General features: G+C 40.8%; 1 protein-coding gene across 1 annotated transcript in view; it reads left to right on the top strand.

Moving 5' to 3' along the window:
• Positions 1 to 359: 359 nt before the first annotated feature.
• LOC130308856 (aldehyde dehydrogenase family 3 member B1-like) overlaps positions 360 to 19,908 on the top strand; it is a 44,329-nt gene continuing 24,780 nt past the window's right edge. Inside the window, exons 1-2 of the mRNA XM_056552277.1 lie at positions 360 to 662; positions 3,957 to 4,343. Of these exons, the coding sequence (XP_056408252.1) occupies positions 3,983 to 4,343 (361 nt within the window). The 5' untranslated portion in view covers positions 360 to 662; positions 3,957 to 3,982. The remainder of the gene's footprint in view (positions 663 to 3,956; positions 4,344 to 19,908) is intronic.

A 19,908-nucleotide genomic window follows, 5' to 3' on the forward strand; every position in this document is an offset into this window, starting at 1 on the left:
CCTAACTGTAACACTGATCCTAACTGTAACACTGATCCTAACAGTAACACTGATCCTAATAGTAACCCTAACTGTAACACTGATCCTAACCGTAACACTGATCCTAACCGTAACACTGATCCTAACTGTAACACTGATCCTAACTGTAACACTGATCCTAACAGTAACACTGATCCTAACAGTAACACTGATCCTAACTGTAACACTGATCCTAACCGTAACACTGATCCTAACTGTAACACTGATCCTAACCGTAACACTGATCCTAACAGTAATCCTTACCGTAACACTGATCCTAACAGTAACCCTAAAACTAACCATAACCCTGACCCTAACCCTTCAGGCCCAGTAGCAGGGGGAGGAGTCTGGTTCTGCTTCTGTCCCCATCACCCCCCATGTCCAGTGTGGGATATTACAGGAGCGCGATCAGTCTTCATGGGCTATAGTCAGTGACTAACACTATGAGCAGAGGCCATGGGCCCTCCACTAGGTGCTGATTTCTGTATATTCTGCAGGGGCAGATGACTCCCTAGCGCCACCTGCTGGTGTCGGATTTCTTAGGGCCTCTCTTTCTTGGCAGGACTGTTTCGCTGTGATCCGCGGCGGGGTGGACGACACAACACGTCTTCTGGAAAACAAGTTTGATTATATTTTCTTTACAGGTAAATCAACAAAACTTGGGGAAACTCTAAGAAGATGACTCCTCTGTCTCCCCTCCTACCTCTGCCTCCTCCTCCTTTGCTTCCTCTGCCTCCCCTGTATCCTCTTCCCTCTCTGCCTCCTCCTACTCAGCCTCCCCGGCCTTCCCTTGCTCCTCCTCCCCCTTTGCCCCCTCTGCTCTTCTTCCCTCTCGTACTCAGCCTCCTCTGCCTCCTCCCCCTTTGCCCCCTCTGCTCTTCTTCCCTCTCGTACTCAGCCTCCTCTGCCTCCTCCCCCTTTGCCCCCTCTGCTCTTCTTCCCTCTCGTACTCAGCCTCCTCTGCCTCCTCCCCCTTTGCCCCCTCTGCTCTTCTTCCCTCTCGTACTCAGCCTCCTCTGCCTCCTCCCCCTTTGCCCCCTCTGCTCTTCTTCCCTCTCGTACTCAGCCTCCTCTGCCTCCTCCCCCTTTGCCCCCTCTGCTCTTCTTCCCTCTCGTACTCAGCCTCCTCTGCCTCCTCCCCCTTTGCCCCCTCTGCCCTCTCATACTCAGCCTCCTCTGCCTCCTCCTCTGGCTCCTCCCCCTCCTCCTTTGCCTTCCTTGCATTCCCTGTCTCTTCCTACTCCTTTGCCCCCTCTGCCTTCTCTGCTTCCTCCTCCTTTGTCTCTTCTGCCTCCCCTCTCAGTAGTCTTCCCTGTCAATTCCCCTGTCTTTATGTCTCCACACCTTGGTTCCTGCCTCCTCCTTTGCCTCCTTCTCCTCCTCCTTCTCTGCCTTCCTTTCCTCCTCCTTTGTCTCCTCTGCCTCCTTCTCCTCCTCCTTCTCTGCCTCCCTTTCCTCCTCCTTTGCCTCCTTCTCCTCTCCTCTTCCTTCTCTGCCTCCCTTTCCTCCTCCTTTGCCTCCTTCTCCTCTCCTCTTCCTTCTCTGCCTCCCTTTCCTCCTCCTTTGCCTCCTTCTCCTCCTCCTTCTCTGCCTCCCTTTCGTCCTCCTTTGCCTCCTTCTCCTCCTCCTTCTCTGCCTCCCTTTCCTCCTCCTTTGCCTCCTTCTCCTCCTCCTTCTCTGCCTCCCTTTCCTCCTCCTTTGCCTCCTCCTCCTTCTCTGCCTCCCTTTCCTCCTCCTTTGTCTCCTATGCCTCCTTTTCCTCCTCCTTTGCTTCCTCCTCCGCCTCCCTTTCCTCCTCCTTTGTCTCCTCATCCTCCTTCTCCTCCTTCCTCTCTGCCCCCCTTTCCGCCTCCTTTGCCTCCGTCTCCTCCTCCTTCTCTGCCTCCCTTTCCTCCTCCCTTTCCTCCTCCTCCTTCTCCTTCTCTGCCTCCCTTTCCTCCTCCTTTGCCTCAGTATCCTCCTCCTTCTCTGCTTCCCTTTTCTTCCTCCCTTTCCTCCTCCTCCTTCTCTGCCTCCCTTTCCTTCTCTTCCTCCTCCTTTGCCTCCTCTTCCTCCCCTCTCAGGAGTTCTCTCTGTCTGTTTCCCCTGTCTTTCTGTCTCCACACCTTGGTTCCTGTCTCCTCCTTTGTCTCCTCTGCCTCCGTCTCCTCCTCCTTCTCTGCCTCCCTTTCCTCCTTCCTTTCCTCCTCCTCCTTCTCTGCCTCCCTTTCCTCCTCCTTCTCCTCCTCCTTCTCTGCCCCCCTTTCCTCCTCCCTTTCCTCCTCCTCCTTCTCTGCCTCCCTTTCCTCCTCCTTCTCCTCCTCCTTCTCTGCCTCCCTTTCCTTCTCCTGCTCCTTCTCCTCCTCCTTCTCTGCCTCCCTTTCCTCCTCCTTCTCCTCCTCCTTCTCTGCCTCCCTTTCCTTCTCCTGCTCCTTCTCCTTCTCCTCCTCCTTCTCTGCCTCCCTTTCCTTCTCTTCCTCCTCCTTTGTCTCCTCTGCCTCCGTCTCCTCTGCCTCCGTCTCCTCCTCCTTCTCTGCCTCCCTTTCCTCCTCTTCCTTCTCTGCCCCTTTCCTCCTTCTTCTCCTCCTCCTTCTCTGCCTCCCTTTCCTTCTCTTCCTCCTCCTTTGCCTCCTCTGTCCCCCTTTCCTCCTCCTTCTCCTCCTCCTTCTCTGCCTCCCTTTCCTCCTCTGTCTCCTCTGCCTCCGTCTCCTCCTCCTTCTCCTCCTCCTTCTCTGCCTCCCTTTCCTCCTCCTCTGTCTCCTCTGCCTCCGTCTCCTCCTCCTTCTCTGCCACCCTTTCCTCCTCCTTTGTCTCCTCTGCCTCCGTCTCCTCCTCCTTCTCTGCCTCCCTTTCCTCCTCCTCCTTCTCTGCCTCCCTTTCCTCCTCCTTCTCCTCCTCCTTCTCTGCCTCCCTTTCCTCCTCCTCCTTCTCTGCCTCCCTTTCCTCCTCCTTCTCCTCCTCCTTCTCTGCCTCCCTTTCCTCCTCCTCTGTCTCCTCCTCCTTCTCCTCCTCCTTCTCTGTCTCCCTTTCCTCCTCCTCTGTCTCCTCTGCCTCCATCTCCTCCTCCTTCTCTGCCTCCCTTTCCTCCTCCTTCTCCTCCTCCTTCTCTGCCTCCCTTTCCTTCTCCTGCTCCTTCTCCTCCTCCTTCTCTGCCCCCCTTTCCTCCTTCTTCTCCTCCTCCTTCTCTGCCTCCCTTTCCTTCTCTTCCTCCTCCTTTGCCTTCTCTTCCCCCCTTTCCTTCTCCTGCTCCTTCTCCTCCTCCTTCTCTGCCTCCCTTTCCTCCTCCTTCTCCTCCTCCTTCTCTGCCTCCCTTTCCTCCTCCTCTGTCTCCTCCTCCTTCTCCCCCTCCTTCTCTGCCTCCCTTTCCTCCTCCTCTGTCTCCTCTGCCTCCGTCTCCTCCTCCTTCTCTGCCTCCCTTTCCTTCTCCTGCTCCTTCTCCTCCTCCTTCTCTGCCTCCCTTTCCTTCTCTTCCTCCTCCTTTGTCTCCTCTGCCTCCGTCTCCTCCTCCTTCTCTGCCTCCCTTTCCTCCTCCTCCTTCTCTGCCTCCCTTTCCTCCTCCTTCTCTGCCCCCTTTCCTCCTTCCTTTCCTCCTCCTTCTCTGCCCCCCTTTCCTCCTTCTCCTCCTCCTTCTCTGCCCCCCTTTGCTTCTCCTGCTCCTTCTCCTGCTCCTTCTCTGCCCCCCTTTCCTTCTCCTGCTCCTTCTCTGCCCCCCTTTCCTTCTCCTCCTCCTTCTCTGTCCCCTTTTCCTTCTCTTCCTCCTCCTCCTCCTTCTCTGCCCCCTTTTCCTTCTCTTCCTCCTCCTTTGCCTCCTCTTCCTCCCCTCTAAGGAGTTCTCTCTGTCTGTTTCCCTGGTCTTTCTGTCTCCAAACCTTGGTTCCTACCTTCTGTGCTGCCCGGGGGACACCTTTTTGAGGCGCATTCAGTCACATGACGTCCCCATATCTTCTATGCTCCTCCAGGTAACCCCCATGTGGGTCGGATTATAATGACGGCCGCAGCCAAGCACTTGACCCCGGTGACCCTGGAGCTCGGTGGGAAGAACCCGTGTTATGTCCATGATGACTGTGACATTAAGAATGCGGCGCAGCGGATCGCGTGGGCCCGTTTCTTTAACGCCGGTCAGACCTGCCTGGCCCCCGACTACGTTCTGTGCTCCGACAACATCAAGGAGAAACTGCTGAGTGCCCTGCAGACCACTGTCCACGAGTTCTATGGAGAAGACCCCAAACTGTCCCCAGACCTGGGGCGAATCATCAGTGAGGGGCACTTTAAGCGGGTCTCCGCCCTACTCACCTGTGGGAAGATTGTGACTGGAGGACAAACCGACCAATCCGAAAAATACATTGGTGAGGCCTGTGGCACCGCGCGTTTCATGTCTATTAGGACTCGGGTCCCTCATGCAGGTTTTATCCGTAGTCCAGCTGCTTAGCATTGAGCCACACTCTGTGTATATAGGAATAGGGGCAAAAAGGTGCACAGCTGTATACTGTGGTATATCTGTCACCCCCTCTGACTCTAAAGGGGCACTCCGATGCTAATGTTATAGCATGTCACCTGTCTGCCAGTTCTGATACACCAAAAAGCCTTAACCATGTCCCAACCACAACCCATTCATGCCTTCAGACACACCCTAACCATGCCCTAGCCACACCCTCTGATACATCCCTAACCACACCCCAACCATGACCCTGACCACACCCAGATATTGCCCTAACCACGCCCTCAGACACACCCTAACCATGCCCTAGCCACACCCTCTGATACATCCCTAACCACACCCCAACCATGACCCTGATCACACCCAGCTATTGCCCTAACCACACCCTCAGACACACCCTAACCATGCCCTAGCCACACCCTCTGATACATCCCTAACCACACCCCAACCATGACCCTGACCACACCCAGATATTGCCCTAACCACGCCCTCAGACACACCCTAACCATGCCCTAGCCACACCCTCTGATACATCCCTAACCACACCCCAACCATGACCCTGATCACACCCAGCAATTGCCCTAACCACACCCTCAGACACACCCTAACCATGCCCCAGCCACACCCTCTGATACATCCCTAACCACACCCCAACCATGACCCTGACCACACCCTCTGATACATCCCTAACCACACCCCAACCGTGACCCTGACCATGCCCCAGCTATTGCCCTAACCACGCCCTCAGACACACCCTAACCATGCCCCAGCCACACCCTCTGATACATCCCTAACCACACCCCAACCGTGACCCTGACCATGCCCCAGCTATTGCCCTAACCACGCCCTCAGACACACCCTAACCATGCCCCAGCAACACCCTCTGATACATCCCTAACCACACCCCAACCATGACCCTGACCATGCCCCAGCTATTGCCCTAACCACACCCAGCTATTGCCCTAACCACACCCAGCTATTGCCCTAACCACACCCTCAGACACACCCTAACCATGCCCCAGCCACACCCTCTGATACATCCCTAACCACACCCCAACCATGACCCTGACCATGCCCCAGCTATTGCCCTAACCACACCCTCAGACGCACCCTAACCATGCCCCAGCCACACCCTCTGATACATCCCTAACCACACCCCAACCATGACCCTGACCACACCCAGCTATTGCCCTAACCACACCCTCAGACGCACCCTAACCATGCCCCAGCCACACCCTCTGATACATCCCTAACCACACCCCAACCATGACCCTGACCATGCCCCAGCCACACCCTCTGAAACATCCCTAACCACAGCCCAACCATGACCCTGACCATGCCCCAGCTATTGCCCTAACCACACCCAGCTATTTCCCTAACCACGCCCTCAGACACACCCTAACCATGCCCCAGCCACACCCTCTGATACATCCCTAACCACACCCCAACCATGAGACTGACCATGCCCCAGCTATTGCCCTAACCACACCCAGCTATTGCCCTAACCACACCCAGCTATTGCCCTAACCACGCCCTCAGACACACCCTAACCATGACCCAGCCACACCCTCTGATACATCCCTAACCACACCCCAACCATGACCCTGACCACACCCAGCTATTGCCCTAACCACACCCAGCTATTGCCCTAACCACGCCCTCAGACACACCCTAACCATGACCCAGCCACACCCTCTGATACATCCCTAACCACACCCCAACTATGACCCTGACCATGCCCCAGCTATTGCCCTAACCACACCCAGCTATTTCCCTAACCACGCCCTCAGACACACCCTAACCATGCCCCAGCCACACCCTCTGATACATCCCTAACCACACCCCAACCATGAGACTGACCATGCCCCAGCTATTGCCCTAACCACACCCAGCTATTGCCCTAACCACACCCAGCTATTGCCCTAACCACGCCCTCAGACACACCCTAACCATGACCCAGCCACACCCTCTGATACATCCCTAACCACACCCCAACTATGACCCTGACCATGCCCCAGCTATTGCCCTAACCACACCCTCAGACACACCCTAACCATGCCCCAGCCACACCCTCTGATACATCCCTAACCACACCCCAACCATGACCCTGACCACACCCAGCTATTGCCCTAACCACACCCTCAGACACACCCTTACCATGCCCCAGCCACACCCTCTGATACATCCCTAACCACACCCCAACCATGACCCTGACCATGCCCCAGCCACACCCTCTGAAACATCCCTAACCACAGCCCAACCATGACCCTGACCATGCCCCAGCTATTGCCCTAACCATACCCAGCTATTGCCCTAACCACGCCCTCGGACACACCCTAATCATGCCCCAGCCACACCCTCTGATACATCCCTAACCACACCCCAACCATGACCTTGACCATGCCCCAGCTATTGCCCTAACCACACCCAGCTATTGCCCTAACCACGCCCTCAGCCACAGCCCTGACCATGCCCTCAGACACACCCCTAACCACGCCCCAGCCATGGCCCTAACCACACCCCTGCCACAACCCTGTCCATGCCCTCAGACACACCCCTAACCACGCCCCAGCTACGGCCCTAACCACACCCCTGACCATGCCCTCAGACACACCCCTAACCACGCCCCAGCCACGGCCCTAACCACACCCCTGCCACAGCCCTGACCATGCCCAGCCATTTCCCTAACCACACCCTTGGACACATTCCTAACCACACCCCTGCCACAGCCCTGACCATGCCCTCAGACACACCCCTAACCACACCTGGCCTCTTTCTTCAATATTCTCCCACTGTTGTATATAACATACCCCACATGTGGAATGGGAATACCCCTTTAACAGCTATTATTTTGTCAGCCTGTCCCTTGTGATTAGGAAGATCTCATTTCCATCACAGACCATATAAGAGATTACAGTGCAGTTATAACTATTGACACCCCTAAATAATACCACAATACCATAACCATGGTCATTACCACCACAGACCATATAAGTGATTACAGTGCAGTGATATCAGGTGACTGACAACAACCCCCAATCATTACTACTACAGACCATATAAGTGATTACAGTGCTAGGTATAAAAGAAACAAATGACAGAAAAATATATAAAAAAGTTCAGCAAGACAAGTTCAGAAAACAAAAAGAAAGTCCTTACAGTATAATGTATAACAGTCCTTACAGTATAATATATAACAGTCCTTACAGTATAATGTATAACAGTCCTTACAGTATAATATATAACAGTCCTTACAGTATAATATATAACAGTCCTTACAGTATAATATATAACAGTCCTTACAGTATAATATATAACAGTCCTTACAGTATAATGGTATAACAGTCCTTACAGTATAATATATAACAGTCCTTACAGTATAATGGTATAACAGTCCTTACAGTATAATGTATAACAGTCCTTACAGTATAATATATAACAGTCCTTACAGTATAATGTATAACAGTCCTTACAGTATAATATATAACAGTCCTTACAGTATAATGTATAACAGTCCTTACAGTATAATATATAACAGTCCTTACAGTATAATGTATAACAGTCCTTACAGTATAATATATAACAGTCCTTACAGTATAATGTATAACAGTCCTTACAGTATAATATATAACAGTCCTTACAGTATAATGTATAACAGTCCTTACAGTATAATATATAACAGTCCTTACAGTATAATGGTATAACAGTCCTTACAGTATAATATATAACAGTCCTTACAGTATAATATATAACAGTCCTTACAGTATAATGGTATAACAGTCCTTACAGTATAATGTATAACAGTCCTTACAGTATAATATATAACAGTCCTTACAGTATAATATATAACAGTCCTTACAGTATAATGTATAACAGTCCTTACAGTATAATATATAACAGTCCTTACAGTATAATATATAACAGTCCTTACAGTATAATATATAACAGTCCTTACAGTATAATATATAACAGTCCTTACAGTATAATGTATAACAGTCCTTACAGTATAATATATAACAGTCCTTACAGTATAATATATAACAGTCCTTACAGTATAATGATATAACAGTCCTTACAGTATAATACATAACAGTCCTTACAGTATAATGTATAACAGTCCTTACAGTATAATATATAACAGTCCTTACATTATAATGGTATAACAGTCCTTACGGTATAATATATAACAGTCCTTACATTATAATGGTACAACAGTCCTTACAGTATAATGATATAACAGTCCTTACAGTATAATATATAACAGTCCTTACAGTATAATGGTATAACAGTCCTTACAGTATAATGGTATAACAGTCCTTACAGTATAATATATAACAGTCCTTACAGTATAATGGTATAACAGTCCTTACAGTATAATGGTATAACAGTCCTTACAGTATAATGGTATAACAGTCCTTACAGTATAATGTATAACAGTCCTTACAGTATAATGGTATAACAGTCCTTACAGTATAATATATAACAGTCCTTACAGTATAATGTATAACAGTCCTTACAGTATAATATATAACAGTCCTTACAGTATAATGGTATAACAGTCCTTACAGTATAATATATAACAGTCCTTATAGTATAATATATAACAGTCCTTACAGTATAATGTATAACAGTCCTTACAGTATAATATATAACAGTCCTTACAGTATAATGGTATAACAGTCCTTACAGTATAATATATAACAGTCCTTACAGTATAATGGTACAACAGTCCTTACAGTATAATATATAACAGTCCTTACAGTATAATATATAACAGTCCTTACAGTATAATGGTATAACAGTCCTTACAGTATAATGTATAACAGTCCTTACAGTATAATATATAACAGTCCTTACAGTATAATGTATAACAGTCCTTACAGTATAATATATAACAGTCCTTACAGTATAATATATAACAGTCCTTACAGTATAATATATAACAGTCCTTACAGTATAGTATATAACAGTCCTTACAGTATAATATATAACAGTCCTTACAGTATAATGTATAACAGTCCTTACAGTATAATATATAACAGTCCTTACAGTATAATAGTATAACAGTCCTTACAGTATAATATATAACAGTCCTTACAGTATAATACATAACAGTCCTTACAGTATAATATATAACAGTCCTTACAGTATAGTATATAACAGTCCTTACAGTATAATATATAACAGTCCTTACAGTATAATGTATAACAGTCCTTACAGTATAATATATAACAGTCCTTACAGTATAATATATAACAGTCCTTACAGTATAATAGTATAACAGTCCTTACAGTATAATATATAACAGTCCTTACAGTATAATGGTATAACAGTCCTTACAGTATAATATATAACAGTCCTTACAGTATAATAGTATAACAGTCCTTACAGTATAATATATAACAGTCCTTACAGTATAATGGTATAACAGTCCTTACAGTATAATATGTAACAGTCCTTACAGTATAATATATAACAGTCCTTACAGTATATTATATAATAGTCCTTACAGTATAATGTATAACAGTCCTTACAGTATAATATATAACAGTCCTTACAGTATAATATATAACAGTCCTTAAAGTTTAATGGTATAACAGTCCTTACAGTATAATATATAACAGTCCTTACAGTATAATGTATAACAGTCCTTACAGTATAATATATAACAGTCCTTACAGTATAATGATATAACAGTCCTTACAGTATAATATATAACAGTCCTTACAGTATAATGGTATAACAGTCCTTACAGTATAATATATAACAGTCCTTACAGTATAGTATATAACAGTCCTTACAGTATAATGATATAACAGTCCTTACAGTATAATATATAACAGTCCTTACAGTATAATGTATAACAGTCCTTACAGTATAATGATATAACAGTCCTTACAGTATAATATATAACAGTCCTTACAGTATAATGTATAACAGTCCTTACAGTATAATATATAACAGTCCTTACAGTATAGTATATAACAGTCCTTACAGTATAATATATAACAGTCCTTACAGTATAGTATATAACAGTCCTTACAGTATAATGATATAACAGTCCTTACAGTATAATATATAACAGTCCTTACAGTATAATGGTATAACAGTCCTTACAGTATAATATATAACAGTCCTTACAGTATAATGGTATAACAGTCCTTACAGTATAATATATAACAGTCCTTACAGTATAATGGTATAACAGTCCTTACAGTATAGTATATAACAGTCCTTACAGTATAATATATAACAGTCCTTACAGTATAATATATAACAGACCTTACAGTATAATATATAACAGTCCTTACAGTATAATGTATAACAGTCCTTACAGTATAATGTATAACAGTCCTTACAGTATAATATATAACAGTCCTTACAGTATAATGGTATAACAGTCCTTACAGTATAATGGTATAACAGTCCTTACAGTATAATATATAACAGTCCTTACAGTATAATATATAACAGTCCTTACAGTATAATGGTATAACAGTCCTTACAGTATAATATATAACAGTCCTTACAGTATAATGGTATAACAGTCCTTACAGTATAGTATATAACAGTCCTTACAGTATAATATATAACAGTCCTTACAGTATAATATATAACAGCCCTTACAGTATAATAGTATAACAGTCCTTACAGTATAATATAGAACAGTCCTTACAGTATAGTATATAACAGTCCTTACAGTATAATGTATAACAGTCCTTACAGTATAATATATAACAGTCCTTACAGTATAATATGTAACAGTCCTTACAGTATAATGGTATAACAGTCCTTACAGTATAATATATAACAGTCCTTACAGTATAATGTATAACAGTCCTTACAGTATAATATATAACAGTCCTTACAGTATAATGTATAACAGTCCTTACAGTATAATATATAACAGTCCTTACAGTATAATGTATAACAGTCCTTACAGTATAATATATAACAGTCCTTACAGTATAATATATAACAGTCCTTACAGTATAATGTATAACAGTCCTTACAGTATAATATAGAACAGTCCTTACAGTATAGTATATAACAGTCCTTACAGTATAATGTATAACAGTCCTTACAGTATAATATATAACAGTCCTTACAGTATAATATGTAACAGTCCTTACAGTATAATGGTATAACAGTCCTTACAGTATAATATATAACAGTCCTTACAGTATAATGTATAACAGTCCTTACAGTATAATATATAACAGTCCTTACAGTATAATGTATAACAGTCCTTACAGTATAATATATAACAGTCCTTACAGTATAATGTATAACAGTCCTTACAGTATAATATATAACAGTCCTTACAGTATAATATATAACAGTCCTTACAGTATAATGTATAACAGTCCTTACAGTATAATGGTATAACAGTCCTTACAGTATAATTGTATAACAGTCCTTACAGTATAATGGTATAACAGTCCTTACAGTATAATATATAACAGTCCTTACAGTATAATGGTATAACAGTCCTTACAGTATAATGGTATAACAGTCCTTACAGTATAATATATAACAGTCCTTACAGTATAATGTATAACAGTCCTTACAGTATAATATATAACAGTCCTTACAGTATAATGTATAACAGTCCTTACAGTATAATATATAACAGTCCTTACAGTATAATATATAACAGTCCTTACACTATAATATATAACAGTCCTTACAGTATAATATATAACAGTCCTTACAGTATAATGGTATAACAGTCCTTACAGTATAATATATAACAGTCCTTACAGTATAATATATAACAGTCCTTACACTATAATATATAACAGACCTTACAGTATAATGTATAACAGTCCTTACAGTATAATGTATAACAGTCCTTACAGTATAATATATAACAGTCCTTACAGTATAATGTATAACAGTCCTTACAGTATAATATATAACAGTCCTTACAGTATAATGTATAACAGTCCTTACAGTATAATGGTATAACAGTCTTTACAGTATAATATATAACAGTCCTTACAGTATAATATATAACAGTCCTTACAGTATAATATATAACAGTCCTTACAGTATAGTATATAACAGTCCTTACAGTATAATATATAACAGTCCTTACAGTATAATATATAACAGTCCTTACAGTATAATGTATAACAGTCCTTACAGTATAATGGTATAACAGTCCTTACAGTATAATATATAACAGTCCTTACAGTATAATGTATAACAGTCCTTACAGTATAATATATAACAGTCCTTACAGTATAATATATAACAGTCCTTACAGTATAATGTATAACAGTCCTTACAGTATATTATATATAACAGTCCTTACAGTATAATGTATAACAGTCCTTACAGTATAATATATAACAGTCCTTACAGTATAATATATAACAGTCCTTACAGTATAATGGTATAACAGTCCATACAGTATAATATATAACAGTCCTTACAGTATAATGTATAACAGTCCTTACGGTATAATATATAACAGTCCTTACAGTATAATGTATAACAGTCCTTACAGTATAATATATAACAGTCCTTACAGTATAATATATAACAGTCCTTACAGTATAATATATAACAGTCCTTACAGTATAGTATATAACAGTCCTTACAGTATAATATATAACAGTCCTTACAGTATAATGTATAACAGTCCTTACAGTATAATATATAACAGTCCTTACAGTATAATGTATAACAGTCCTTACAGTATAATGGTATAACAGTCTTTACAGTATAATATATAACAGTCCTTACAGTATAATATATAACAGTCCTTACAGTATAATGTATAACAGTCCTTACAGTATAATGGTATAACAGTCCTTACAGTATAATATATAACAGTCCTTACAGTATAATGTATAACAGTCCTTACAGTATAATATATAACAGTCCTTACAGTATAATATATAACAGTCCTTACAGTATAATGGTATAACAGTCCTTACAGTATAATAGTATAACAGTCCTTACAGTATAATATATAACAGTCCTTACAGTATAATGTATAACAGTCCTTACAGTATAATATATAACAGTCCTTACAGTATAATGTATAACAGTCCTTACAGTATAATGTATAACAGTCCTTACAGTATAATATATAACAGTCCTTACAGTATAATGGTATAACAGTCCTTACAGTATAATATATAACAGTCCTTACAGTATAATATATAACAGTCCTTACAGTATAATATATAACAGTCCTTACAGTATAATGGTATAACAGTCCTTACAGTATAATGTATAACAGTCCTTACAGTATAATATATAACAGTCCTTACAGTATAATATATAACAGTCCTTACAGTATAATGGTATAACAGTCCTTACAGTATAATGAATAACAGTCCTTACAGTATAATATATAACAGTCCTTACAGTATAATATATAACAGTCCTTACAGTATAATATATAACAGTCCTTACAGTATAATGTATAACAGTCCTTACAGTATAATATATAACAGTCCTTACAGTATAATGGTATAACAGTCCTTACAGTATAATGTATAACAGTCCTTACAGTATAATGGTATAACAGTCCTTACAGTATAATGTATAACAGTCCTTACAGTATAATGGTATAACAGTCCTTACAGTATAATATATAACAGTCCTTACAGTATAATGGTATAACAGTCCTTACAGTATAATGTATAACAGTCCTTACAGTATAATATATAACAGTCCTTACAGTATAATATATAACAGACCTTACAGTATAATATATAACAGTCCTTACAGTATAATATATAACAGACCTTACAGTATAATGTATAACAGTCCTTACAGTATAATGTATAACAGTCCTTACAGTATAATATATAACAGTCCTTACAGTATAGTATATAACAGTCCTTACAGTATAATATATAACAGTCCTTACAGTATAATGTATAACAGTCCTTACAGTATAATATATAACAGTCCTTACAGTATAATATATAACAGTCCTTACAGTATAATGTATAACAGTCCTTACAGTATAATATATAACAGTCCTTACAGTATAATGTATAACAGTTCTTACAGTATAATATATAACAGTCCTTACAGTATAATGTATAACAGTCCTTACAGTATAATGTATAACAGTCCTTACAGTATAATATATAACAGTCCTTACAGTATAGTATATAACAGTCCTTACAGTATAATATATAACAGTCCTTACAGTATAATGGTATAACAGTCCTTACAGTATAATATATAACAGTCCTTACAGTATAATATATAACAGTCCTTACAGTATAATATATAACAATCCTTACAGTATAATATATAACAGTCCTTACAGTATAGTATATAACAGTCCTTACAGTATAATATATAACAGTCCTTACAGTATAATGGTATAACAGTCCTTACAGTATAATATATAACAGTCCTTACAGTATAATGTATAACAGTCCTTACAGTATAATATATAACAGTCCTTACAGTATAATGTATAACAGTCCTTACAGTATAATATATAACAGTCCTTACAGTATAATGGTATAACAGTCCTTACAGTATAATGTATAACAGTCCTTACAGTATAATGGTATAACAGTCCTTACAGTATAATGTATAACAGTCCTTACAGTATAATGGTATAACAGTCCTTACAGTATAATATATAACAGTCCTTACAGTATAATACATAACAGTCCTTACAGTATAATGTATAACAGTCCTTACAGTATAATATATAACAGTCCTTACAGTATAGTATATAACAGTCCTTACAGTATAATATATAACAGTCCTTACAGTATAATGGTATAACAGTCCTTACAGTATAATATATAACAGTCCTTACAGTATAATATATAACAATCCTTACAGTATAATATATAACAGTCCTTACAGTATAGTATATAACAGTCCTTACAGTATAATATATAACAGTCCTTACAGTATAATGGTATAACAGTCCTTACAGTATAATATATAACAGTCCTTACAGTATAATGGTATAACAGTCCTTACAGTATAATGTATAACAGTCCTTACAGTATAATATATAACAGTCCTTACAGTATAATGTATAACAGTCCTTACAGTATAATATATAACAGTCCTTACAGTATAATATATAACAGTCCTTACAGTATAATATATAACAGTCCTTACAGTATAATATATAACAGTCCTTACAGTATAATGGTATAACAGTCCTTACAGTATAATATATAACAGTCCTTACAGTATAATGTATAACAGTCCTTACAGTATAATATATAACAGTCCTTACAGTATAATGTATAACAGTCCTTACAGTATAATATATAACAGTCCTTACAGTATAATATATAACAGACCTTACAGTATAATATATAACAGTCCTTACAGTATAATATATAACAGACCTTACAGTATAATATATAACAGTCCTTACAGTATAATATATAACAGTCCTTACAGTATAATATATAACAGACCTTACAGTATAATATATAACAGTCCTTACAGTATAATATATAACAGTCCTTACAGTATAATGTATAACAGTCCTTACAGTATAATATATAACAGTCCTTACAGTATAATACATAACAGTCCTTACAGTATAATGTATAACAGTCCTTACAGTATAATATATAACAGTCCTTACAGTATAATATATAACAGACCTTACAGTATAATATATAACAGTCCTTACAGTATAATATATAACAGTCCTTACAGTATAATACATAACAGTCCTTACAGTATAATGTATAACAGTCCTTACAGTATAATATATAACAGTCCTTACAGTATAATATATAACAGTCCTTACAGTATAATATATAACAGTCCTTACAGTATAATATATAACAGACCTTACAGTATAATATATAACAGTCCTTACAGTATAATGTATAACAGTCCTTACAGTATAATATATAACAGTCCTTACAGTATAATACATAACAGTCCTTACAGTATAATGTATAACAGTCCTTACAGTATAATATATAACAGTCCTTACAGTATAATATATAACAGTCCTTACAGTATAATGTATAACAGTCCTTACAGTATAATATATAACAGTCCTTACAGTATAATATATAACAGTCCTTACAGTATAATGTATAACAGTCCTTACAGTATAATGGTATAACAGTCCTTACAGTATAATATATAACAGTCCTTACAGTATAATATATAACAGTCCTTACAGTATAATGGTATAACAGTCCTTACAGTATAATGTATAACAGTCCTTACAGTATAATATATAACAGTCCTTACAGTATAATATATAACAGACCTTACAGTATAATATATAACAGTCCTTACAGTATAATGTATAACAGTTCTTACAGTATAATGTATAACAGTCCTTACAGTATAATATATAACAGTCCTTACAGTATAATGTATAACAGTCCTTACAGTATAATATATAACAGTCCTTACAGTATAATGTATAACAGTCCTTACAGTATAATATATAACAGTCCTTACAGTATAATGTATAACAGTCCTTACAGTATAATATATAACAGTCCTTACAGTATAATGTATAACAGTCCTTACAGTATAATATATAACAGTCCTTACAGTATAATGTATAACAGTCCTTACAGTATAATGGTATAACAGTCCTTACAGTATAATGGTATAACAGTCCTTACAGTATAATATATAACAGTCCTTACAGTATAATATATAACAGTCCTTACAGTATAATGGTATAACAGTCCTTACAGTATAATGTATAACAGTCCTTACAGTATAATATATAACAGTCCTTACAGTATAATATATAACAGACCTTACAGTATAATATATAACAGTCCTTACAGTATAATATATAACAGACCTTACAGTATAATATATAACAGTCCTTACAGTATAATGTATAACAGTTCTTACAGTATAATGTATAACAGTCCTTACAGTATAATATATAACAGTCCTTACAGTATAATGTATAACAGTTCTTACAGTATAATGTATAACAGTCCTTACAGTATAATGGTATAACAGTCCTTACAGTATAATATATAACAGTCCTTACAGTATAATATATAACAGTCCTTACAGTATAATATATAACAGTCCTTACAGTATAATGGTACAACAGTCCTTACAGTATAATGGTATAACAGTCCTTACAGTATAATATATAACAGTCCTTACAGTATAATGTATAACAGTCCTTACAGTATAATGGTATAACAGTCCTTACAGTATAATATATAACAGTCCTTACAGTATAATGGTATAACAGTCCTTACAGTATAATGGTATAACAGTCCTTACAGTATAATGTATAACAGTCCTTACAGTATAATATATAACAGTCCTTACAGTATAATGGTATAACAGTCCTTACAGTATAATATATAACAGTCCTTACAGTATAATATATAACAGTCCTTACAGTATAATGGTATTATGGGGGGGGGGGGGGGACATCTCTCTTCCAGGTCCCTTATCTCAGTTCTATTTTATGATGGGACCAGAGACATCATATCCGGCTACAAAGTTTTTTGACTTCAAAAGAAATATAAGACCGGCCGACCCCCAATAAAACTGAAATACACAAAACACACTGAATGACCCCTCACCCAATGACCCCACCCAATGACCCCACCCAATGACCCCTTACCCAATGACCCCTCACCCAATGACCCCTCACCCAATGACCCCTCACCCAATGACCCCTCACCCAATGACCCCACCCAATGACCCCTCACCCAATGACACCACCCAATGACCCCACCCAATGACCCCACCCAATGACCCCTCACCCAATGACCCCACCCAATGACCCCTCACCCAATGACACCTCACCCATGTCTTATTATACATTATATACATTCTGAATGACCCCTCACCCAATGACACCTCACCCATGTCTTATTATACATTATATACATTCTGAATGACCCCTCACCCAATGACCCCTCACCCAATGACCCCTCACCCAATGACCCCTCACCCAATGACCCCACCCAATGACCCCTCACCCAATGACCCCTCACCCAATGACCCCTCACCCAATGACCCCACCCAATGACCCCTCACCCAATGACCCCTCACCCAATGACCCCACCCAATGACACCACCCAATGACCCCTCACCCAATGACCCCACCCAATTACACCACCCAATGACCCCTCACCCAATGACCCCACCTAATGACCCCTCACCCAATGACCCCACCTATTGACCCCTCACCCAATGACCCCTCACCCAATGACCCCTCACCCAATGACCCCACCTAATGACCCCTCACCCAATGACCCCTCACCCAATGACCCCACCTAATGACCCCTCACCCAATGACACCACCCAATGACCCCTCACCCAATGACACCTCACCCATGTCTTATTATACATTATATACAGTCTGAATGACCCCTCACCCAATGACCCCACCCAATGACCCCCTCACCCATGTCTTATTATACATTATATACAGTCTGAATGACCCCTCACCCAATAACCCCTCACCCAATGACCCCACCCAATGACCCCACCCAATGACCCCTCACCCAATGACCCCACCCAATGACCCCTCACCCAATGACCCCTCACCCAATGACCCCATCCAATGACCCCCACCCAATGACCCCTCACCCATGTCTTATTATACATTATAATACCCAATGACCCCATCACCCAATGACAACACCCAATGACCCCTCATCCAGTGACCCCACCCAATGACCCCTCACCCAATGACCCCACCCAATGACCCCACCCAATGACCACCACCCAATGACCCCTCACCCATGTCTTATTATACATTATATACAGTCTGAATGACCCCTCACCCAATGACCCCTCACCCAATGACCCCACCCAATGACCCCACCCAATGACCCCTCACCCAATGACCCCACCCAATGACCCCTCACCCAATGACCCCTCACCCAATGACCCCATCCAATGACCCCCACCCAATGACCCCTCACCCATGTCTTATTATACATTATATACAGTCTGAATGACCCCTCACCCAATAACCCCTCACCCAATGACCCCACCCAATGACCCCACCCAATGACCCCTCACCCAATGACCCCACCCAATGACCCCTCACCCAATGACCCCTCACCCAATGACCCCATCCAATGACCCCCACCCAATGACCCCTCACCCATGTCTTATTATACATTATAATACCCAATGACCCCATCACCCAATGACAACACCCAATGACCCCTCATCCAATGACCCCACCCAATGACCCCTCACCCAATGACCCCACCCAATGACCCCACCCAATGACCACCACCCAATGACCCCTCACCCATGTCTTATTATACATTATATACAGTCTGAATGACCCCTCACCCAATGACCCCTCACCCAATGACCCCACCCAATGACCCCTCACCCAATGACCCCTCACCCAATGACCCCACCCAATGACCCCTCACCCAATGACACTACCCAATGACCCCACCCAATGACCCCACCCAATGACCCCTCACCCAATGACCCCTCACCCAATGACCCCTCACCCAATGACCCCA

Source organism: Hyla sarda, unplaced genomic scaffold, assembly GCF_029499605.1.
Source record: "Hyla sarda isolate aHylSar1 unplaced genomic scaffold, aHylSar1.hap1 scaffold_1499, whole genome shotgun sequence".
Lineage (NCBI taxonomy): Eukaryota > Metazoa > Chordata > Amphibia > Anura > Hylidae > Hyla > Hyla sarda.